The sequence below is a fragment of the Pectinophora gossypiella genome, chromosome 2, assembly GCF_024362695.1.
Source record: "Pectinophora gossypiella chromosome 2, ilPecGoss1.1, whole genome shotgun sequence".
NCBI lineage: Eukaryota > Metazoa > Arthropoda > Insecta > Lepidoptera > Gelechiidae > Pectinophora > Pectinophora gossypiella.
The window spans coordinates 14,645,416-14,672,127 of NC_065405.1; the positions used below are offsets into that span (position 1 = coordinate 14,645,416).

At 38.4% G+C, this 26,712-nt stretch overlaps 1 protein-coding gene across 1 annotated transcript; it reads left to right on the top strand.

Moving 5' to 3' along the window:
• Positions 1-6,182: 6,182 nt before the first annotated feature.
• On the top strand, positions 6,183-24,247 carry LOC126378825 (protein limb expression 1 homolog). The gene is made up of 6 exons (XM_050027253.1): positions 6,183-6,307; positions 19,288-19,469; positions 20,063-20,256; positions 21,998-22,124; positions 22,951-23,136; positions 23,469-24,247. The coding sequence occupies exons 1-6, from the start codon at positions 6,232-6,234 to the stop codon at positions 23,523-23,525; spliced, it is 822 nt and encodes a 273-aa protein (XP_049883210.1). The 5' UTR covers positions 6,183-6,231; the 3' UTR covers positions 23,526-24,247.
• Positions 24,248-26,712: the final 2,465 nt, after the last annotated feature.

The following is a 26,712-nucleotide window of genomic DNA, read 5'->3' on the forward strand; positions in this document are numbered from 1 at the left end:
TCACTGAGGTCGCAGGTTCGGTTTCAGTACAGGCCTATACCAATGATTGTCGAATTTGCTTTTTAAATTCTTGTTTGGGTCAGAAATGATTATCACGTGGTCAGCGGTGAAGGAAAACTGAAGGAAAAGCTGCAGCGCGTCGGGGATGTTCGCGGATGCGCGGGTCGATGGTTTCGCCGCCATTATCAGGAAGCGGTGCGCGTCCCTACTAGCGCGCGTCCGAGGCACCACCAGCACCAATTTGAGTGTGTTCGCAGACAGGTGGGACTCTCCACTACTGCGCAGGTGGATGAAGCTCCATACCGACTGACTGACAGGACTGATTTGTGCATTATTTTTAGTTACTAATATTAGAGAGTAAGAAAATTGTTACTAACAAACTATGGACAAATGTCTGAAAATAAAATAAATAATAATAATAAAAACATCGTGAAGAAACCCACATTCCCGAAAAATGCATTTTCGGAGGTGACCTAACCTGTATTGGGCTGGTTATATTTGACTTTGACTTTATAAGTGCAGGTGTTGCTCCAGTGATCACGCAGCATCCTGATTATATGCAAATCGATGACATTACGTGCCTACTAGCTTTAGCGACATCGGCGAGAACTGGTCACTCTTCTCCATTATGTCTATGAGTGGTATTAACATTAATAGTCACGACTTCAAGGGTGCTAGTAAATTCTCGACGAGAATCGGCTTAAGCCGGATATATGGGACTTAATACTTAAGGTCTCCTATTTTAAGTTTGGCGTAATGTAAAGTGCATTTAAAATTAATTTTAAGAATTAAGCGAAAACAAGTCTGCCTTTTTAAACAGCTTGCACCTATGAGTTATTAATTTATTTAAGTGCAGATTTCACTAACAAGTTGGCCTGAACATTATAGACGGCGATACGGCTCACCACCTATCACGTTGGTCTAATAGAAAGCTCGGTGAGGTGTAGGTACTTATATATTAATATCTAAGAATATTATATATCTTCTTCTATCGTCGTTACTTAAGCCATGTCAGGGGCCTTTAGCGGCTCAATAATAACCCTGACACCAGGGTTGATGGTGTTGGTAATCGACCTCACAACCTACACGATAGAAGAAGATTATATAAAATATGTTGCTACCTATATTGCTCCTCCTTATTTGGCCAGTTGTTTGTAATAACAAGGGTCATCATTTATACCCAAAAACAAAGATAAAAGTTACATATATCTGCTATCCATGAAATTAGAAGGTTAAACAAAGGCAATTTTTTACAGTGCCATCTATATTATGTTTGAGAACCGTAGCCTGGAAAGTCGCTCATTCAGTTTCACAGCACGTAATCATAATGCACGTTTAACCTCTGTCAAAATATAAATTGATTTATTATATTTTTTCAAATAAAAAGGCCAATAGTTCGTGTATTGGCTTTCTCTATTAATTATGTAAACACCAAATTAAACATGTGTACTTTTTCTCTTGGTATGATGTCTCTTTCATTGGTCACATATCATTGACATCGATTATCAGCACTTTTATTTTCTACCGGGTCTGAGCCATCAGCGCTCCCCATTTGTCCGGCCTAGTAGTTACAATAAGCCAAAAAAAAAAAACAGTTGTTTTTCGTAATCGTTGAACAACTTGGCTAAGGCCCCAGGCCGGTAAACAGAAGAATGAATTCTCTTATGTTATATATTATGCTATAATTCTTTAATTTTAATGTCATATCTAACATGAATTGTTACGGGCGATAGGCTGATCCTTTCAAATTTTAAAAATATCTTTATTCAATAGGTAACATAGTTACACTTTGAATCGTCATTTTTTACATAACGAACGTCTCATCCGCCTAAAACTACTGCAGCTTCACACAACCTGCATAGCCGTAATGCCTTTATCACCATAATGTTCATCATATCTTAGGACTTCATATCAACAGAAGCTGCAGTTGTTTATAATTACTTGGGGCTCTGCCCACCCCGTTAGGGATTACGCGCGTGAGTGTGTGTGTTTAATTTAACTAACAGCCTCTGTAGTTGAGCGTTAGGCTCACGATCCGGAGATCTTGGGTTCGAATCACAAAAATATCACAAAAATTACTTTGTGATTCCTAGTTTGGTTAGGACATTACAGGCTGATGACCTGATTGTCCGAAAGTAAGATGATCCGTGCTTCGGAAGGTACGTTAAGCCGTTGGTCCCGGTTACTGCTTACTGATGCACTTAAGTTGTGTAAGGGGCCTTTGGCGACTCAATAGTAACCCTGACACCAGGGTTGATGAGGTTGGTAATCCACCTCTCAACCCACACGAAAGAAGATTTAATTTCGAAGAATCTTGACTAATAAAATAACAATAAAATCAACAAATTAATGTTTTAATTTACGATCTGTTCGATAGAGTTGTCACGTCGTTGTAGTAAACACGTATTTATAGCTTTTACCGATGAATATGGAAATATGCTAAATACTAAATACTGGATGTTAGTAGCTTAGTAGCCTCCCTAGGTGAGAGCAGTAGAAATTCTTAGAAAACCAATAAATAAAGACTAAAACCTAGGCATTTTAGGAATTTATGCAAAATAATAGATTTGCATATTGACATTAATCTAAAATAATTTCTCAAAAATAGTTTTTTTTTATTTATTAATAGATTTTTACCTTTTTTTTTTAACGTGAATTATAGTAGATTGAAGCAGATGGCATTAGCCACTTGGCCGGATAAATGGGTAGCGCTGAAGGCTCTCACCCGGTAAAGACTTTTACCAACAATCTCAAATTTGTATGGTTTTTTGTTTTTCATAACAAATGAATAAAAAATATTTTTAATTGAACTCGTTGATGTCTTTTGTATAGAGAAGTGTGTATTATTCTTCACTATTTTTTTAAATCGTTCGAATAGGCGTTAATTATTTCGCTACGACATTTTTATTATCAAAAATTTAAATTTTATATTTCTTAATAAGGCCTATACTGATAATAAACATTTTATTCGATTTAATTTTCTCATTGTGAATTTCCCTAAGCAAGTAAGTGCTATAAAAACATAAAGCCTACTCCGGCCAAGTAGTTAATGCCTTTTGCGGCAAATCTACTATAAGTCACTTTAAAATAAACTATTAGGCATCATAAACAGCCTATACGCGTATATGGCCCACTGCTCGACATAGGCCTCCCCTTAATCAGCCGGAGGGGTTATGGAGCATACTCCACCACGCTGCCACTGCGGGTTGGTAGAGGTAATTTTACAGCTAATAGCCGGGACCAACAGCATAACGTACCCTCTGAAGCACGGAATCATATTACATTTTCAGACAATCAGGTGATTCAAGCCTGAAAAGTCCTTCCAAAAAGACAGTCTCACAAAGTGATTTCGACATTGTCCCCATCATGAATCGAACCTGGACCTCCAAATCGTGAGCCTAACTCGCAAACCACTAGACCACGGAGGCTGTTATTAGGTATATAAAAATGTAAATATATATTTAACGACAGCAAGCATTCAGCTGGCAAATAAGTCGCATTATTGACTTACTTCTCAACCGTATATAACGTCATATTCCTAGAAAACAGACTTTGATCAGCTGAGCTTTCCAAAGCGATCGCTTCCTAGAAAGTGTCAAAGAGGAACCGGTCGCAGACTGGCCGGCGCACGCGCAGGTTTCAGGGAAATCTGGGCTAGTTCTCATAGGTGGTGGTGAGTTGGCGACTTTTGTATTGGTTAAATGTCTCAATCGCTATATATGGCGTGACGAATTCAATGAGGGGTTTTCCAGGCTACGTTCTTCGAAAATAGTATAGATGGCGCTGTACAGACTTTCCTTCGGTTTACTTTCTAATTTCAAGGATAACAGATATATGCATCTTCTATATTTGTTTTTGGGTGTAAATAATCACTCTTTTTTATTACACCCAGGCACAGTTACATCTTCCACCCATTATTATTCTGATCAAAATGAAGAGAAACTATATATGCAGCAACATAATTCTATACATAATATGATCCAAATATCAAGCAACAATTATTTTTATATAAGTATGCTTCAACCATAACATTTTATTTTGGAATAACTATGTACCCGAGTAATGATAACATAGGTAATTATCACGTGAAAGCTGTACAACGCGATCTATTTTGTTTTTAGTGAACTTAGCCTAGAAAAATCTCTCATTAAAATAGAGATTCATTCAATTGACTCTATTTGACGTAACATAAGCTCACAACTATATATCCAACTGGGCTAGTCAGAAACAGAACCAAATCAAGGTGAACTAACTATCTACGCTTCACCGAGCCCTCTATTTTATTTTATACTTTTACGGTACTAATTTAACTGACGATTCTTATATATTATATGGATAGATGACATAGAATACATACACATACATACTTAAAATCACGACCGTAATCTCTAATAGGTTGGGCAGAGCCACAAGTAATCAAAAACAACTTGCAGCCACTGTTGTGATACGAGGTCCTAAACTGCATGATGAACCTTATGGACATTACATAAACTGCCTATATACGTCCCACTGCTGGGCACAGGCTTCCCCTCAATCAACGGGAGGGGTATGGAGCATACTCCACCACGCTGCTCCATTGCGGGTTGGTGGAGGTGTTTTTACGGCTAATAGCCGGGACCAACGGCAACGTGCATTCCGAAGCACGGAATCATCTTACTTTTTCGGACAATCAGGTGATTCAAGCCTGAAAAGTCCTTACCAAACAAAGGACAGTCTCACAAAGTGATTTCGACAATGTCCCCATCGGGAATCGACCCCGGATCTCCAGATCTTGAGCCTAATGAGCGGCTGCTTATGGACATTAGTCAATATATATATAGTTCGATCTAACCTCACTGCCATATAAGTGGTTCGTAGAGAAACGCTCGCATTAAAACATAGACAACATAGAGTATGAAAGAAGAACAACCACCTATCCTAACGGCAACCAATGAGTAAGAATGCAAGCATATCTGTTGGTCCTCGCACTGGTCGAGAAGACAATAAATACGAGTAACATTATGAGTGGCCGGAGTGATACCACTAGGATCAACCACCCACCACCAACCAACCACCTTTTTTTAACGTTGGGAAGTGCGCTACGCATAACTTTTACCTCGTTATGTAGGACTTTCCGGGTGTAGGACACTATTAGGTAAATTTTATTATCTATACAGTTCAGGGGATTATTGTTCCGGTTACGGTACGATATTCTGTTAAAAAAACCTGTCGAAGTAGAGGTTTTTAAGCATTGTCTGTCGAAGCAATGACTTGTCGATCTATATGTTTTCGGAGTTCGCTACGTGTCGAAGTAATGTACTGTCGAAATTCAGTCCGCAAGTCGTAGGCACCCGGTAGATCCACTAAAATCCAACGGTGTTCCTTCTCTCCGCAAAGTAGCAGGGTTACGGGTACGCTCTCGCACACATCCGCGACCCTGCCTGAGGATCAACCACCTACCTCATCAGCAACCAGTGAGTAGATGCGGAATATCGAGCAACTACCTGAGCTACCCTAATGGCAACCAGTGAGTAGGTATAGATGCAGAATATCAGTCGGTGGTCCCCGCACTATGCGGGTCGGGAGGAGACAATAAATCCGGTTTTGCAGCGAGTTGCAATTAAACTAGTGTCGCTCCACGCCGCGCCGTGCGAAAGTGAAGCGAGTGGTTATCAGAGAATACGCATGTGCAGATAGGTTGGTTGATAGAGGTAAGATTTTTTATGATTCGTGGTTGTTGTGTAAAATTTTAGATCAGACCAATTTAGAATTCAATAATTATAATAAAACACTTTTTTTAATTTCTATACGATAACCTGATGAGATATTTATCTCGGTGAACAGATAATAAAAGGAATATTTATGAATCATGGAAATCAGAAAACATTATGTCAAAGACATAATCCAAACTTTATCTAGTGGAATCCTCATTAACAGGGTAATGAGAAGAAGTAAACTAAAACCTGAATTAAATGCTTATTAGAATATAAGTTAATTCAATAGGTGATCCTAGTCTTCCAATTAGAATGATATAAGACACAAACAATAACTTTCAAATAACCCTTAACCAATCTAACTAAAAAGCTACACAAAATCCAAAACAACCCAGTAGGGCAGTGACATCCCGTCTGCAATTTTCCGTCTGTGGTTGCAGCGCGGCGCGCGGGGGGGCGGGACTTGCGCGGGCGCCCAGTCCGCGCTCAGCCGCCGGCGCCGCCGCTCGTGCGCACGGCCGCTGCATGCCGCGCTAGTATGGTGTACCCCGAGCCTACCCGCTGGGGCGCGCCCGACCCTGCGCTCGCGCCCCTCTACGATGACGTCTACAGAGGTCAGCTGATCCCCCGCTAAGCGACTCCCTTTGTCTCCCAAACCCACACTCAATATTTGCAAAGCTCTGTTTACAAACGCCCCGCTCCTTTGTGCCGCTGTTGCCTTAAGCCTTACCCATAGTGAACTGATCCTCCTTGAATTATCGTACTAACCTCTAAAGTTTCACATCTTCAGTTTTTGTTCTAATCTAGTACCTACTTATACTCACTAACTTCTTCATTCAGCTTCAAAAGTCAAAAGACAATGTTTTGAAAACTTGGCAAATAATTTGCGCAACTTTGTAACAACAAAAAACAATTTAAAAGTTTCAGCTTAGTTCCTACTAACAAACCCAGGTTTATTTAGAAAGTTTTATTTTACTTACTAAACTGCTTATTCAAGTTTTCATTGTACCAATTATTTTGCAACAAAATCAATGCTAAACAATTACCGGCGCAACAGTAAGTACTTACCTACCATATCTATAAAAATATTAAAGTTAAAACAGTGAAAGTTTAAAAAGAAAATCAAAGTGGTTAAAAAGTAATATATACAATTTATTAAATCATCTAGTTTAGTGAACGACTTTCACTAACTGCCGTTTTAAATTCAAAAGTTTATAGATATAAAGCTCGTGGATTTGCTTCAAACTGTGCCATCGACTATGAATACGGGACACGCAGGCAGACTAGTAATTATTTCGATCTAACTGGATTCTGAAGTCTGTAGACCCGTAGTTAGACGATGTATGTTGCCTCATGATCAGCTGATTCCCCCACTCTATACCTATGAGCTTTATCTGTTTTTGTTGGTTATTCCGATGTTTATAATTCGAGCTTATTAGAGCATTGTGTTTAGTCGTAGCAAAGCTCTCATGAATATAATGTCAACTGGAAGTACAGTTTCTATGTCTAGATTATACTTTTTTGTAAAAAAAATGGTGATTTTTTACATTCTAAGATTATACTTTTTTAATTATAAAATGGCCTAAGCCATTGTTATAAGGCTCTCTCTTTCAACAGCAAAACAGTTGAGTGTTCGTTGGTTCCAAACAGAGACTCGTCTTTTACAGTTCCATACTTTTGCGACGGAAAATTCCACTTGATATCAACTCAGAATCACGGTCTGAACCATCCCTCAAAGTTTGCGTTACGATGTCGCTAAAACCCTGTATAAAAAAAGCCTTTGTCAGGGTACACGTTGATGTACAGTTGGTTACAAGTACAATCGTGGCGAGTCACTAAACAAGAGTATAGATCCTAAAACCGGCGGTATCAAAGTGTCAGTAGAGTCAGTACAAACATGCAATCGCACAGTTGTACCACTTGTACCTAATTGTCCCCCGGTTTAAGGCCTAACGGGTGTTTTATTGTACAACTTTATTTTCTTCTTCTAATTCTTTTATCCCCTGTTGGGATTTAGGGCTCGAATAACAGATTTCCACTCCACGCTATCTTTTGCAGCCTCTGTAGCTTGTTCCCATGATATGCCGAGAGTTTTTAACTCTCGGTCAACCGAACGTTGTCAGGTCTCTTTGGACCGCCCTCGCTTTCTTGTACTACTCATCATCATCAATTTAAGAGCCACACTCTTGTCGGTGTAGCATTTTCCCATTTCAGTCTATCAAAGGCTTATTCTTTCCTTGACTTCCCTATAAGACACGACGTTAACCTTTTCTTTAATCTGTTCCATTTAAGCTCTTCTTGATCTTCCCCTTCCTCTCTTTCCTTCTAGCTTTCCTTCCACGATGTTTTTTAAAAAAATGTGTCTTATTACTCGTAGATGTCCAATCATCTTGCCTCTTCTGTCCTCAATAATTCTCAGTATACAACATCTATGGAACTTAATTGATGCGCAGAAAAAGGTTTTTGCCTTCAGCTTTCTGCGTAAGTTCCCTATTTTGGAGTCTTATAAGGCTGCTTGAAGGCGTGGTAACTCAGTTGGGAAAACGCTTGACTCTCAGTGTGACGTCACAGATTTCAATCCCAGCACGAGCCTAAACTAATGATTTTCTACTTTGTTTCGAATTCATATTTGGATCATAAATGATTATCACGTGATAATCAGCTCAACGGTGGAGGAAAACATCGTGAGAAAATCCACATTCCCAAGAAATTCGTTGCGGAGGTATATGACCTAACCTAACCTAACCTGTATTGGGCTAGGAAAAAAACCGGACATGTCTAATCTTCAGGTTAATTAAGCGGACGCCGTGAAATCGGGCGGTGATGTGGCTGCTTCAAAAGTGACTGCAAATTGTCTTCTAATTACTTGTGGCTCTCCCACCCTATAAAAGATTACGGTCCTTGTCTATTAACCCGATAGTTTCAGGAGGTAATATCCACAAGTTTGCAGGCAAGCATAAAACAACTCTATAAAATGGTCAACTTGCAAAGTTTTATTGATTAACTGCACAATTTCTGTTGCCATAGACACTATTAAGTACCAACTAGTAAGGTAAGTACGTCGCTATGTTTTACAGCGGAAAATCTCCAGACCAAACGAGTTTTTCATCCGATTTTCTGAACAGGGAGGCAGGCGAATAAAAACTAGAGTGAAATATTGAAAAGGAAACAAATATAAAAGTTATCGCTGAGCTTTTTACATAAAAATGTATTTGATTGGGGTAGAGTTTCGTTTTATTTCTCAACACTTCAAAATCTAAGCAATAAATGTGCCTAACGGCCTCCGAGGTTCAGTGGTTTCAGCGTTCAAATCCCGGTGGGGACACATCACGAAAAGTGATCCCTAGTTTGGTCATAGGACATTACAGGCTGATCACCTGATCCGAAAGAAAGATGCTCCGTGCTTCGGAAGGCACGTTAGACCGTTGGTCCCGGTTACTACTTACTGATGTAAGTTAGTAGTAGTTACAGAAGCCACGTCAGGGGCCTTTGGCGGTTCAATGGTAACCCTGACACCAGTGTTGATGGCGTTGGTAATCCACCTCACAACCCACATAATAGAATGGGGCCGATTGCTTAATGTAGTTTGCCAATTCTAATAGTAGTTGCATCTCTATCTTGCATTAGTCGCAAATAAAGAACGGAAAATAAAGTTTTGCCCGCCAGAATCGGCAGCACATATCTTCATTTTTATATCCAATTCCATATTCAAATATTATCTTTGACGGATAGAAAGTGAGGTGTACATTTATAACCGTTAAGAGCTGGTTCAAGTTGCACCTGGTCAATGTCCAGACTTGCTCGAACGTGTCCAACTTGGCTCAAACATGTCCAGGCTATAAAACTGGGGCTTAATCTTATTTCTTGACATATTTCATTACAGCAATCATATTTGAAATATGGTAAAGAAAAATACAACAGGTTACCGTGTGGTAAACTCCACTCTATAATTATGGATTAATAAAAATTGAATTGAGACAGGTTTTTAGCGAAATTATACTATGAAAGTACATTTTGACAGTTTAATGTTAAAGAACCTGTGATAACTGCTCGTGTGCAGTTGTTGTGGTTAAGGTCTACCGCGCGGTCGTAACACTTGTTTTTAAGGTCATAAGACCCAATGTCCTATTGTCTCCAATATTTAACTATTCTATCTTTGTAGCATTCTACTTTTTTAGGGAAAAATAGGGCAGTGGTTTCCCTCTTGCCTTCCATCCCGCAGTACTCTGTCTGACGCGAGTGGGATGGCGCCCAGGGTAGTCTATTTCAAAGCCGTACTAGGATTCCTATCCTCTGCCTCTGAATAGTACTGACAGTTACTGCTGCCTTCTGTCAGGTTCCAGCTTACAGTCCCTGTGATTTACCCCTTCCATTCTGCATTACCGTACAGATGGCTCTCATCTCCGCCTTTACCGTTGAGGTCTTCACCCATATCCCCGGATACCAATGTCAAAATTAGTCAAAATTATAAAAACGACCAACTGAAAACTTTTAAAATTTGGTGAATTCCACCGTTGTACCTAATTTTCTTTTTTTGGAATTATTTATGTATTCATGTGTACAATAAAGAGTTTAAATTACCCTTATAATGTTTTAGTGTAAGTAAGTGTTACTAAATCTGAATAAATAAATATATCACTAATTGTACTAAACTAGACGATCTGTTTTATAATACCTATCGCACATATTATTAGGTACCAAAGCAAACTAGAACACTCCGAAAACCAAACACTTTCCTGCTCCTTGTTTTATCTGTGAATCACAAGAAGAATTGGCCTTTTATACTGGTGTCATCGCACCTCCGCAAAGGTCCTACCTTTACCTTCATTAGCATAAAAAAATGTCCAAGTCGGCCCCACTCGGCTGTCGACGGGAGAATAAATAATGCAGTGCACAAAACATACAACGAACCCCGCTGCACAAGTTGGTTTTAAAGTTTAGCCGGTCGTCCTGTTTATTTAGCTCACCGTTCGTCTTTTTTTACGGAACAGTAGGTTTTCTTTGTAAGTAGAGAGCTCAGCCAGCAAATCGAATTCTTTTCAAAAATTTAAATTTTAAAAATACGATGACGTCATCACACTAATTCGATGCTATATTTCAATGGACGACATTCGAATTTTCAAATTATTAAAACAAAGTAACGATCTTCTCTATTCTGTGATAGTGATGTGGAAACTGAAAACTTAAACAGCACGTACGATGCGGGAGAATTTTAAATATGCTTTCATTTTTTTTACTGACTTATTGTAGATTTGCCCAGCAGTGGGACGTATATAGGCTGTTTAATGTTTATGTTATGTTATGTATTGTAGATTTGCTGCAAATGCATTTAACTACTTGGCCGGTACTTTTAATAACACTATAGTAACATAATATATTATAAGTGACTTTCAAGTATTTTTTTTAATGCAGCAAATAAATCTATTTTGTATGAAGTGTTAAAAAAATAATTAAAAACATTAGTTTTTTAAAGTATACAGTCTTTCTTTCGGTATTAGTCATTCACGATGTAACTAAATGATTTAAAATCGAAATAAATCAAGTGCGTTTTCATGGAACAAATAATTTTTGAAATCCCTGAATTTTATCCTTCCCTTTTACAAATTAAAAAAAAAACTATTACTCCTTGATTATACCAGGATTATAGCTGGAAAAATATTATTATTCAGCCATTACTTTTTAAAAACTGAATATCTCTATTATGAATCAATATTCTCAAGGCGCTTGTAAACACTAGGGAGATGTTCTCAAGTCCACAACGAGCTATATTTAGCATAGGTACCTCTGGGCTGACTCACTGCACAGACATACGGGCAGACGTGTTGGCTGTTGACCCAATGGACAGGTCCTTCATCTAATATATACGCGGATCTCGCTCTTATCCAATTTCACGTCCATTAGCCAAATCGAAAAAAAAATCGAGTCCTCTAATTTGAATTTAATATTTGTAACTAGTAAATATATATATATATATATATATATATATATATATATATATATATATATATATATATATATATATATAAGTAGGTAAGTACTAATGTTATATATTTATGTTATCTAAATCATCATCTCCCTGGCATTATCCCGTTTTTCACAGAGTCCGCTTACCTAACCTATCCTAATATAGATATATGACAGGTCTGGTTTTTTTACAGAAGCGACTGCCTGTCTGACCTTCCAACGCGCGAAGGGAAAACCAGCCTAATACAGGTTAGGTTACAAAACTCCGAAAATGCATTTCTCGGAAATGTGGGTTTCCTCACGATGTTTTCCTTCACCGCTGAGCACGTGATAATCATTTATGATTCAAACATGAATTCGAAAACAAATTCGACAATCATTGGTTTTAGCCTGTGCTGGATTCGAACTTACATGTTACCTGTATGTTATGTAAATACTTAATATAATATGATTATATTAGGAATCTAAATAAGGAAACAAAAGTTTAAAAACTAAAACCCGACTACGGAAAAATCACGATCTAAAAAGTATGAAACAAGAAAATAGGTACGTACATTGCTCTGATTTTTCACTGAATTCTTCCGAATAGTGATGTTTAGAAGATAGCGAAACGCCGCGATAGTGTATTAAAAGGTCGTCTTGTACATTGTAACCTGCAGGGCCAAATGTCAAATATCGACTATCATGGTATAAGAAGACCAGGTATGCTCAAAACTGACAGCTAGCATTTCAAGGTTAGCACAGCTGACGTCATCCGATCCTGCGTTGCCATTGCGTAAAAAATAAATTACCCACGTCCAACGTTTTTAATTTACTTTACAAGGAAATTTTAAACTTTTAGTAAAATATTTACGTACAGTTTTAATGATTTTTAATTTGTAATTAAATACATTAGTCAGTAATTCGCCTAATTTTCAATAATAACATTTTCGTCCTCGGAATGTTGCCAACCGAATGGTAACACTTACGTCATCAATGGTATAGCAATGGCGGCTTGTCATAGGATTGAGCATACCTGGTTTTCTTATACCATGTCGACTATCATGCAAAGAGATCCCTCCTTATCACAAAAAGCTAAAAACCTCTTCCTTCTATTCCGTCATGTGAGTCATGGACATTATGCACGCTCAGACGATGGTGGCTGTTGACCCACTAAACAAGTCCGACTGGAGCCGAAAGCGTATTTATTTTTTTGCCCATGACTGTACCGACTCTTATGTATTTTTTATATACTTACTGTCATTGGACTGTCGATACGTTTACTTTAGTAAAGTATTTGACGGGGTAAAATATATATTTTGAAATGCTAATCTTAAAAATAAAAGCTACTCTAAAATAATCAAAATTCAGTCTCATTTTTCTTTTCGACTTATTATCGTCTTTTGGCCTCTATAGCCATAAACACGCCGAGTGACCGGCCATCCTGACGTCAGGACCGCCGGTCACCTTTAGATGTTATTTTATTGCTAAAATACGTTAGAAGCAGTTCTCTAGTGATAGGCACTAGACGGCACTAAATGGGCACCAATTATTGAGCACCATTCCAACTTAAAATACACCGACAAAATGCGAGTGACTGTCGTTTCTGACGGACACCAAAATTAGTATAAAAGCTCTAACATTAATTGAGGAGCTCGGTGGCGCAACGGTAAACGCGCTCGGTCTGCGATTGTTGAAGTTAAGCAACACTCGCGAAGGCCGGTCATAGGATGGGTGACCACAAAAAAAAATGTTTTCATCTCGAGCTCCTCCGTGCTTCGGAAGGCACGTTAAGCCGTTGGTCCCGGCTACATTAGCAGTCGTTAATAACCACCAATCCGCATTGGGCCCGCGTGGTGGTTTAAGGCCCGATCTCCCTATCCATCCATAGGGAAGGCCCGTTCCCCAGCAGTGGGGACGTTAATGGGCTGGTGATGATGAACATGAATTGACTCTTAAACACTTAAATTGATAATTATCTGCGAAATTCAAATTTATCTAACGTTCTACCTAAACCGTTAATTCCAGTTTTAATGAGTATTAAACTACGGTTTTATTACTAATTATTACAGTCGATTAGATATACGGTTTATCACTAATTGAAAACTAAGCAAGGAGATTAAACGATTTGTGATAGCAAACTTTTCTTGTTCGCTCTTGCCTTATAAGGAGGTAGGTAGTCGCCACCGTTCGTGTAGGCGGTCCACACTCCAACCTCTAATGAGGGGCTTTCCAGGCTACGTTCCAAAAAAAAAACTATAGATGGCACACATGTTGACCTCGTTTAACCTTCCAATTTCATGGATAACAGACATGCATCTTTTATCTTTGCTTTTAGGTATAAATGATGACCGTTACACCCATGCAAAACACATTTTCCACCCATTATTATTCTGTTCAAAATAAAGAGAAGCAATATAGGTGGCAACATAATTCTATACGTATCTGATCCAAATATATGCCTATGCCGTTACATTATATTTTTGAATAATTATGCACCCGAGCAATGAGAAAATAGGTAATTATCACGTTAAATATGTACAGCCCCACCTATTATTATTTGGGGAACGTAACTTGGAAAGTTCCCCAACAAGCCATATACTTAATTTCATAAGCGTAATTGGTAAAAATACCAATAAATCCACGGAAAAATAAAAAAAAATCAACCATAATTTATTATGCAAATTGACAACGCACATATTTGGCGATTCTGCGTAATTTTGAACTTGGTACTACTCTGTGACAACGTCAAACAAGTCTTGACCGTTGACACATATCCTGACAACTTTCAACGTAATTTTGACGTTACTATAAACTGCGAATTATATGACGTTTTTATTATTATATTTGTGTTTAATATGTTATAAAGTGTACCAGTCGGATTCCCACCGGCGCAGGCGCCGTGGGCCGCGTAATTAAGGCCGATCACCTCGCGCGGTCAGAATCAATGCAAATGTTCCTCACTTTCGTCGGCTGTTCAAACGCTCTGCTTTTTGCATTCGAAATATCTTAATTTATTGACGTGAAATATATTACGATACTTATTTTTTTGTCCCCAAAACGAAGATCTTTAGTAATTAAATGCCTGGGTGGGTTATAAAGTGCTCGTGTTTGTTTTATTATTAATAAATTATCGCACACTAATAGTAATTGAGTCTTATTATATGCTTAGCTACAGTAGACACTGCTATACGATGGCTCGGTAAGCATATACCGCGTACACATTTAAAAAGTGATGGTGGTTTAGTTTTTGAATGTGTACGCGGATTCCACTTCCAGATTCCAAATTCGAATTCTTTTCCGCCTTTCTCCCGTTTCCGCACTTACTCTAAAGTAATCAAATATCAAGATGATCTGATTACACTACGTACAATATTTTCCCGTTCTTAAGCTTTCTATACCCGGATCATTGTTACGAACATCTTGTGGGATCAATTGTCGCTCGATTGTCTTTATACTTTCTAGCTTCATACAATTTGTGTAACGCGTATCGAGTTACCGTGTGAACGAATTGCATTACCTCGTCGTAAAATATTGTGTGTATTTTGTACTTAATAATAGTAAAATTCTTTATTAATCCGACAAAGTACAATTTAAACTAACTCAAGCGAGCGATTACAGTTCACAGTGCCTCAATGAAATATATTTTTCGCTTAAAATTAATAAAAAAATATACAAATAGTCCGTTTAATACTTCAGATGTTATATTTTTCGTATTGCATAAATCTTGATTAGTTATTATTACAAATTCAGCTGAAAATAATGAACCAACTGAAAAAAGGTAACGTCAAAAAATAATAAGAGATTTATTTTTTTTTTTTTTTATCCTAGCTGCTGGATATTGCTTTCTTCAATGAAAGTTTTTTTTTTTTCTTTCCTTGACACCTAATAGTCCAGTTACGTAGTTGGTTAAGCGCCATCTAACGAGTTCTTTAGAACTATTTTTTTTTAATTCTTAAAAAGAAAACCTCCCATTACTTACTTTTTGAAAATTTACACATTATTCGCTCGTTTGTCACATTTTTCCTACTCTAACACCGCAACTATTAAAAATATAAGTAACCCTGCGTATCAAATGCAAATGGCGAAAACATTAAATTGCCCACACCTCCTTAAAGGTCAATTCAAACAAGATCGATAATGACTTACTGTAAATATCACTGAGATTCTCTATAGAAGTTGCAAAATCACTACAACTAATATGGCAGGCAAACAACCAATTACTTACATAAAAATAAGTTAAAGAAAATAATTGTACTAATGATGAGTTCTCTCAACTTTAATATTTAACTAAGTACCTAATTGTATAAGAAAAAATACGTACCTCACTGTATTTGTGTGTTTTTTCGCATTATGAATAAGTACTTAAGTATTAGATGGAATTCAAAAGTAGAATTGAATAACTTTACCGCTACTTAAAGGACGACGAAAAGAGAGAAAATTGGTAGTTAATTCATCATGCACTGAATGTATCTGTGACTACTCCAATTAGGAATATAGTTGAGGTTATTTGTTGTTACAGTCATAAAAGACTTGAAGAAAATGAAAATGCTAGGATGTCTCACGTGTCTTTGAGAAGTAGTATTTATAAAATTAGAATTATTCTGCTTTCTCTATTTGGGTGAATATCAAAATGTGCCAAGTTTGGTGGCGAACTGTCATATAATTTTTTCGTGAAAAATTCCACCGAGGATCCTTTTGGATCTTTTTTATGTCGGAACCCAATTTTTCACGAAAAGTAATATGAAATTTCGCCACCAAACTTGAAATTTTGATATTCACACGTTTCCTCTAATTTAATTTCAGAAAGATTAGCAGCTAAACGCGTTCTGTGTTTAAATAAATACTTTTTTCGTTCCAAATCCAGCATAGTACTAAATACTCAAACTAAGCATAAAATAAACTCAGAAAATTCAAGCTCATTTTTATATTGATGTGAAAACCACTCGAGATCTTTGAACGATCGTCAACCAACTCATATGGACGCGTCAAACAGGTGCGGCTCGCGTGATCCGAGCGACACAGAAGAAAATTTCGCACGGGACAAAAAAAAGAAAGACAAGTTTCCTTAATGAGATTTCAGTTATGGTGCGCGGGAAGTCACAACTCATCAGTCAACAGAAGTAGTGTGTGTAGTGTGCGGGAGAATCGCGTCGTTCAATACCCTGCGCGAATATCGCGTCAGTGCGTGTGGGGGTTAACGACTATTAATGCGGAATTGTATTAAGTGTGTGCGGAAAAATACCCCGTGCGGAACCGTGTCAGTGTGTCTAGGGCTTTATGTCTACTAGTTGTAAATTTATTTGCGAAAAATCGTGCCAATGAGGTTAAACTGTATAATTAATTAATTTATATATTTATTCGGGATTACAACAGCTCAATATAATAAATACATAATACTTGTTAGGCAAATAACAATAACAGTGTTGTGAATTAGTATTTTGTATCTAATTAAGTTTCTTTTTTCTATGATGGTGTTTAATTTTATTAGTTGTTACTACTTTTTTGAATTATGAAAGAAACTTGTACGAGTATACTATCTACTTACTGAGTAGTGAGTGAGTAGTGAGAACTGAATTTTTGATAAGTACTATTTTTCAATAATTACTCGTATTTATGATTTAAATTAACTTAAGTACTTATTTCTTTGTTCAGTTCTCATCTAAGTGAATATTTGTTAAATTCTTTTAAGTATAAAGTTTCTAAATCTGAAATTATTACATAAATATTTATCTTTTTGACGTGACGTATAAGCCTTGTAAGGCGTTCATTACTTGGCCGGACAAATTATGTGGTTCTACCATTTGTGGAGGGTCTCCAGCTAGCTCCGTGCTATATGTATACTGCCTACGCGTCTGTGGACACCATAATGTACTCAGAATTGTTCTCTACCATCACTGCCTTCACTGATTATGATACAGGTATATTTTGTTACATAATGTACCTACTTACAACGGGTACGATGAACCTAAATGATCTTCAGTTACCACTCCTCTGAGGTCCAGTGGTTGAGCGTTAGGTCCACGATCCAGAGGACCCGGGTTCGAATCCCGGTGGAGATATACCACAAAAAGCACTTTGTAAGCCCTGGTTTGGTTAGGACATTACAGGCTGATCACCTGATTGTCCGAAAGTAAGATGATCCGTGCTCAAGGCACGTTAACCCGTTGGTCCCGGTTACTAATTACTGATGTAAATAAGTAGTCGTTACATAAGCCATGTCAGGGGCCTTTGGCTGCTCAATAGTAACCCTGACACCAGGGTTGATGAGGTTGGTACTCCTCACAACCCACACGATAGAAAAAGAAGATGACTTGTTATAGCAGAGAAAAATATAGGTCGTAGTGGCTCGTTAACCCGTTGGTTTCGGTTACTACGATGTAAGTAGTTATATGAGCCATGTCAGGGGGGCCTTTGGCGGCTCAATAATAACCAGGGTTCACTATGTGAGATATGGTTTGGTCCGGGTGACCACATTCACATTATGGTGACTCCTTTAAGCCCCATTTACATAGTGAACGAGTGCCCTCTGCACCGGTTCCCAGGTGGTATAGCCGAGCTGCATTGTGTGACGGATGCAGCAGAGACTTGGTTAAGGGAGCTTAACCTAGATATTTGATCCAAGCAGGATATTTGTCTGCCATACGCAATAGTAATAATAACCAGGGTTGATGAGGTTGGTAATCCACGTTATAACCCAGACGATAGAAGACTATAAGGAGACGATATGTAGTTATATAGGTCCTATATTATGTTGAATACCAAGTAATTACATTTGCAAACGTTTGCTATACGCTAACAGGTCAAAGCTAAATCAGCTGATCCTCGCAAATGTCACGCTAGTGAACCCTATCTGTTTGTGGATCTTCTTGTTACCGCAACTTAGGATATAATACTATGCAAGATATCCAATCTTTATGGCATTTCTTGATGTGTTCTCGTATATAGTAACTGTGGTCCTGTAGTTCATGGGCTTACTTCTCAAACGCAGCGCCTGTTCGAAGCACCAATGAGTTATTTATTTTTTTATTTGATCCAGGCAACTAAAGCCCACACAATATAAACCTTAACCTAAAAATACATATAAAATTATAATTATAATTAAAATAAACTATTTAGGGAATTTATTGCTCGTGTTCACCTCCCTTAATGACCTCCGTGGTCCAGTGGTTGAACGTTGGGCTCACGATCCGGAGGTCCCGGGTTCGATTCCTAGTGGGGACAAATCACAAAAAATACTTTGTGGTCACTAGTTTGGTTAGGACATGACAGGCTGATCACCTGATTGTCCGAAAGTAAAATTATCCGTGCTTCGGAAGGCACGTTAAGCCGTTGGTCCCGGTTACTGCTTACTGATGTAAGCATGTCAGGGGCCTTTGGCGTGTCTATAGTAACCCTGACACCAAGGTTGATGATGTTGGTACTCCACCTCACAACCCACCCGATAGAAAAACACCTCCCTAAAGCTAATTAATTTATCTAAAGTGCAGTTTTCACTAACACAGTTGGCTCGTTCAGTATAACAGAAAGCTCGGTGAGGCGTGGGTCCTTATTTCATGGATGTACCTCTACCTACCCCAATTTAGATGTAATCGTGAGCTTACGTTATGTTTGTGTTAATCGCCATATTAAAGGATATATTTCTCCGCAGCGGACGGCGTGCTGTCGACGGTAAACGTGGTGGAAGCTCTGCAGGAGTTCTGGCAAGTGAAGGCGGCAAGAGGAGGCGGCGCGGCGGGGGCGCTAGTCATCTACGAGTCCGTGCCAGCCGCGCACCCGCCCTATGTGTGCTATGTCACGCTGCCCGGGGGTGCCTGCTTCGGTAGCTTTCAGGTACGTTCGTGTAAAGAGAGTGGCTAGAGGATGATGGGAGGGGCGGTGAGGGAGCTCTAGTCATTTATCAGATACATGCAGTCAACGCTTCTTTAAAGGACACTTTATTTTTTACCTGGTCATAACATAACCCTGATAAAAAATCAGTGGTAGCCCAGTTGGTAGAACGCTTGGCTCTCAATTTGAGGTCGCAGGTTCGAATCCTAGCATAGGCCTAAATTTTTTCCAAATTGATTATCACGTGCTCAGCGGTAAAGGAAAACATCGTGAGGAAACCCACATTCCCGAGAAATGTATTTCGGAGGTATGTGACCTAATCTATATTGGGTTGGCGCATCTGTAAAAAAGCGGACCTGTCAAATTTTCAAGTTAGGTAAGCGGACCCTGTGAAAAACGGGATAATGCTAGGGAGCTGAGTCACCTAATACGTAGTATTTTGGACGTTTTTCTGCGTAAATAACAATCGCTGCGACTACTGGTTGAATCTCTCGATGTAATTCGCGCGGTCACTCGCTTCTCTGTGTAATTTCTCCGCAGCTCGTCCTTCGATCCTCGTCGTCACCTTTTGCTGAACTTAGTTCTCACCCACACAGAATTGCCCGACGAAAGCGGAGGCCCGCCGCAGCGCTGCTAAGATAGCGCTCATGAACAGCGTGTTCAACGAGCACGAATCCCGGCGAATCTCAGACCACTTCATCGAGAAGGCCGTGGCGGAGGCCCGCGCATCCTTCGCAGGAGATGCCGCCGCTCACCACCAAGACCCCAGCGCTGGTATCGCTGCCTTCAGGTCTGTTTATTACTAGTCAGATCAGTTATTCAATCAATCATCATTTATTTGCGGAAATTTTGCGGAAGTATTGATATCATTACTTTTTAAAATAATAAAAAAACTACCTAAATGTTAAACCACAATAGGCATGTGAATATCAGTAGAAATGTGTATTTAAAATAATAATAATTTAAAAAGTAAAAAATGAAAATCAATCATATTAAGTCCATAAGTCGTTTATTTATTCGTTTATAATTTATTTTTTGAGACAATGTAACATTATTCGTCATTATTAATTTAAGAGCCACGCTCTTGTCGGTGTAGCATTCTCCGTTCTTGTTTATCAAGGGCCAATTCTTTGACTTCCTTATAAGATACGACGTTCGCCTTCTCTTTAATTTGTTCTATCTTCCCATCTATGATGTTTTTAATAAATTCGTTGTGTCTTATTATGTGTCCAATCATCTTGCCTCTTCTGTCTTCAATAACTCTCAATATTTTGTCTCCTTTCTCTTACTCTTGCTAGCACTTCTTCATAAGTAACCCTTTCTGTCCAACTTATTCTTTCTTTCTTAATAGTTAATGGGTATGATTAAATGAAATGAATGTGCAACTAAATCTGCGTTGAGTCAAAAGCGTCTTTGTTTATTTTAATAAGTTCACGACTATATCCCAATTTGGGTAGTCAGCGGTACATCCATCACAAGATGATCTAAGTACCCACTCACTAAGCTTTCTGTTAGACCATCCATAAAAAGTATCAGTTGGTGAAGTATGACTCGCCCAACTGGGCACCCTCAGGCCTGTTGTCTTAAACGTTGGTGAGAGCCTTCAGCGCTCCCCATTTGTCCAGCCAAGTAGTTAATACCATCTGCGGCAAATCTACATCATCATCCGAATCCCCTCGCATCAAAGCTTATAGACCTCGTAAATGTGTTGAAACGACTGAAGAGAAGCCATGTTGTATAAAGTGGGAAGCTGTGACACTGGTTGTAGCTCCTAACACGTCATCTATCCACTCAACGAAACTACTTATAGTCTAGAGGACTGTTGTAGTTTAAACCAAGAAAAAAAAACAGAAGTATTACAACCTAGTCAAATGAGATACTTTTTAAGGCTGCTGCCTTATAAACAAAACATAACATAACGTCTTGCCGGCGTCCCCGATGGTATGGGATAATTGTATACACATCCACTCCTTGGCAGTTAAAAAAATATTAAAGTCCCATGAAATAGGGGGTGCAAGGGGGCGAGTCTATTGCTATTAACCGGGCACACATCCAGCAGGGCTAACATGCAATTCAATAAATTTTGTCGAAATCGGTAAGTTTGTTTCTTTCCCTAACTGGCACGTGATTTTGTTCGTATTTTGTCAGAACATGACTTATTTGGGTTCATATTCACACCAATCGACAAAACGACATAATTATATCGTCAGAATCGATAAAATTTGTGTGAATAAACGTGATAAAATATTATCATGATGCGCATGTTAGCCCTACTGGCAACCACATAACCATAATTAAAGCACATAGTAACGGGTTCTTACCGCGTTTAAATGGAGACATGAGACTCCCGATATTTCGACCATGACCACGGGATGACATCCCGTGATCATGGCACTTGCAACAGAAGTGTAGAACCCGTTACTATGTGCTTTAATTATGATAATAACCGCGTAAACTTAAAACAACACATAACCATATGTGCAACAAAATCTGCGTCGTGTGAGAATCCTCTAAAGTGGCTGTTGGTGCAGGTTTATGCTGGAAGCGAATAAGGGCCGGACGATGTTGGAGTTCCAGGAGCTAATGACGGTGTTCCAGCTGCTGCACTGGAACGGCTCGCTGCGAGCCATGCGCGAGAGACAGTGCTCCCGGCAAGAGGTACGTTATAAAAACATAACATTCCACTTCACACTTTATAAAACATTGACTTATAATAGATAACAGTTACTCCAGGATAATAATAATAATAATATATCGTTTATTTCAGATTTAAAAATCCATACATTAAAAAAGATACCACAAACAATTAAAATAGTAAAAATCAAATTCAGATTACAAAATAAACAATTTAAAATTAAAAATCAATAAATAAAAACGAAGTGGTTCTATGTGGTATGGCGGCCTATCCACACCTTAAGAAAAGGCGAGTCCCACCGGTCCACCAACGCCCTCAGGATGCCGTTAGGGCTGTCGCGCGTCCTCGCTAGAAAGGAAGCTCATCGCTTTCTAATAATGGCTGCAAAGCCGTCAATATGCGCTTCCGCGAACATTTCCCACGCACTACAACGCCGCGGCAGCCCCATCAGGACCCTGAACGCGTTGTTGTATTGGCGCGTTGTATCAATACCATTCGTAGTACCTACATTAGGCATCGGGACTTCCCTGGATGTAAGATCAATGGCCGATCTCATCAGCTCTAGTGTCAGGGTTACTATTGAGCTGCCAAAAACATGACATGAAAATATGATAAAGAGTTTTGTTTTCTAACTTACTAGTAATGATACCAGATCGATTTGATCGTCATTTTTTTTCTCTTTAGCACCCAGATAATTGCGTATTTCGTCTTTTACTGATTTCATAATTTAATATTATTTTTTAATATTATTCACAATTTTAATGAACCTAAACATTGTATGAAAACATTTTATATAATTGTACGTTGTACTCAAGTACTGATATAAAATAAACATTACCTACCATAAAGGTGGTGGCACACTACTCGGCGCGCGCGCTAGATGACGCGATGCGCGAACAGATGGCGCGCGAGTGGGCGGCGCGCGAACGCGAGGCCGCGGTGAGTGGCGGCGGCGTGCTACGGGCCGAGCTTGCGCGCGCAGAGAGAGAGCTCCGGGCTGCCCGACTAGCCGCGAGAGAGCTGCGTTTTCCTAAGGTAATATGGGCGAGCATCTTTATTTATATAGTATTAGATAGAAATGACAACTCATCAGAGAAGTCACTTTTGAAACAGCCTATGTAAGGCACTACCAACTCCGTTTGTGTCTTTGAAATTCTCACTTATTTATCTTCTTTTACTTACATTCAATTTCCTAATAAGTATTTTCGGATCGGTGTCTATTCTGCGAGAGATATGTACGAAATATCTGAGTAGGTAATCGGTAAAAACTGAAGACTAATGGAAAAGGATATCTTAATGTAAGTATTCTATTTAAAGCTGGTTTTCGATAGATTGTTGTGAAGTGTTGACAATTATGTTTGTTGCAGGAGAAACGCGACATCCTGCAACTGGCGGCGCGCCTCCAGCCGCCCCAGCAACAGTGATCTCACGCGTTATTTAACTATAGTTCGTATTATAAGCCCTTAAGTTCCAGTTTCCTTGCCCTCGCTCTGATGACGCATCTTCTGTAGATTGCCAGTATGTTTCTGTCTCTAAACACGTGAGTCTGAACTTGTGCGTTGCTACTGTTAACCGCGCGACATCGAGGCCTAAATTTGTCGCGGGATCGCGATAAAATTTGCGATATAGTTCAGTACGAACAAGGAAAAGTATTGGAATTCTTACAGTGTGAATAGTGTGTCGCGCGGATAACCGCATCAATGTACATAGTTATTAAAATTGTATGTATTGGTTGTGACTTCTTGAGTCAATAAATTATAAATTAAGATGTTTTACTTGTGTTTAGGTAGTATTGGTTTACAATGAGACTGAATTAAGCGAGTTGTTAAAAAATATCTCCCGATAAGTACAATCTGTTTTGCATTTTTTTTGGTTTTTGTTTTTGCGTGCAAAGTGCGGTTTTTCGTTAATCGGGTTGTATTTATCGGGTTGTTGGTAGCTCGCTTTAGGCTCACTTGTTTTAAGAGATTATACTTTTTTTTAATATGTCATCTAAATTTGTTCCCTTAGTGGCTTCTTCTATAATCTGTATCCCTTTGAGAGTCGTAGAAAATGTAGAGTAGAAGTCAATACTTGCATTATGTTTACTTTTCTTGTTAGTTGATATTATGAATTCCTAAGATAAATAAATTAGTTTTTAACAATATGTTTTTGTTTCAATTACTTTACACATAACTTTTCTTTAAAAGGAATATCCCACTCACAACTGTAATATAATGTAATTAATCTCATTTTATTAAGTTTGTTCAATTATTCATTCTTCTTCTTCCTCTATCATGTGGGTTGTGATGTGAATTCAACCTTATCAACCCTGGGGTTATTGTTGAGCCGACATGACTCATGTAAGGACTACCAACTTACATCAGTAAGTAGTAACCTGAATTACGAAAACAATATATAAAGCGAAAGTTGGTGGTAGGGCTGGCAGAGGAAGACCTAGAAGGACGTGCTTTGACCACATTTGAGATATCCTTAGAAAAGGTTCAGTACGATCTACTAAGAACCGGTGTGCGTGTAGGAAACGATTAATGAACGTAGAGGAAGCAAGAGAAGTATGTCAGGATCGAAGCAAATGGAATTCCATAGTCTCTGCTTACCCCGGTGGGAAATAGGCATAAGTTTATGTATGTATGTAATGCATATATGCAATCCCGTCGCACCATCGCATGCCGTGACTATTTGGCATTAAGTACCTCTATCTGAAGAAATCCGTCTTCATTAATTACGACTCCTTGCGCTTAGCACGCAGATGTGTAGATATTCGAACCGGATTAATTTATCCCTTCATTTACGTGCGTAGGTCTAAATTATTCTGTAATCGACAGAAACTCACAACCACATCCCATTTGGGGTAGCCAGAGGTACATGAACTAAGTACCCACACGTTTCTGTTAAGCCAACTTGATAGGTGGTGAGCCGTATCGCCGTCTATAATGGTCGCGCCATGTTAGTGAAAACTGCACTTAAGAATTAATGACTCATTGGTGCAAGTCCGGTATCGGGTTTCGAACCGGCGCTCCCCGTTTTAGAAACTTTTTATTTTTTATTAGGCACATCAACAGTACAAACACACAACAATTAATAAAACTACAGACGTGCACAACTTATGTAATTAACATGTATGTAGAATTTGTTTTTTAAAAAAAATAACGGAATAACAAAAGGTATGAAAAGTTACAGCCAGGCAACATTACAACAACATAAAAAAAAGAAGAATAGGTACAAGAAAAAACTACTATTTCTTTTTTTCTAAACTTTTAATTTCTATCACGTGGTTTTGTTAATAAAAATCACGTCACGGATGTATGTGGTTTCCACTTGCCCTATGGCCAACTAGGGAGCCGTGGTAGCCCAGTTGGTAGAACGCTTGCCTCTCACTTTGAGATCGCAGGTTCGAATCCAGCAATGATTGTCGAATTTGTTTTCGAATTCATGTTCGGATCATAAATAATTATCACGTGCTCAGCGGTGAAAGAAAACATCGAGAGGAAACCCACATTCCCGAGAAATGCATTTTCGGAGGTATGTGACCTGACCTGTATTGGGCTAGTCGCTTCTATAAAAAACCGGACCTGTCAAATCTTCAGGTTAGGTAAGCGAACTCTGTGAAAAAAACGGGATAATGCTAGCGAGACTATACTGAATAGTTTATAAGAATAAACATAGCCATGAACGACGGCAGCGTTAAAGAATATTTAGATTGTAAATTTTGATGTTTAATTTAGATTTCGATTTTTTTATTTTGGTGTTTTGTTATTTTAGTTTTAATATTTTATGAATATGGGTAGCTTAAGATATTTTATTAATTGTTATTTTATTATATAGGCAGTAGTTAACGTAATGTAACTTGTACCGTCCGCTCTTTCATTGTGTATGCTTGAAAAAGTAGAATTTGGAGATACTTACTATTTTTATGCACTGTAATCTGCAATGTACCTAACCTGAATTGATGCAATAAACGTTTATTATTACGGGGCACGTGACGCTGATTTACTATAAAAGTATCAAAATATAAATCCCTTTAAAATAGGGTATTTGACTGGGTCAAAGATAAATTACAGGTATAAAATGCTAATCTAGAAATAGAAGCCAGTCTAAAATGATCAAAAATCAATCTTATGTTACTTTTCGACTTATTTTCGATTTTTTATTTATGAATTACATATAATGAGTACCACGTTTGACCACTTTTATTGATGACGTCACAGGACGGTATTTCCATACAAACTCCAAGGGCAACTTTCGTTTTGACGTTTCGTGAAAAGTATGTCATTTGACTAGGTTGTCAAGAGGTTGTCAAATAGCCTATTTCGAAGTTTTCGCTCAATTTTGACGGCGTGAACATCTGGCAAAGATATGAGAACTGTTACCTGAAGAGTGAAGACTGAAGACATTTTCTGGGTGCTTCTCCAAAAAAGATTAAGATAACCAAAGACTAGGCAGAATGGGCTAAGTTCCCTTTGCCTACCCGAATGGGCAAATAAAAAAAAGTTTTTGGTATGAGGGTATAAAGTGGGTATAAATATGAGAACCGTCAATACGTTTTTCATCGAAGTCAATCTTATTACATTCCGTTTATAATCTAAACCATGAATTTTCATCGCTAAATGT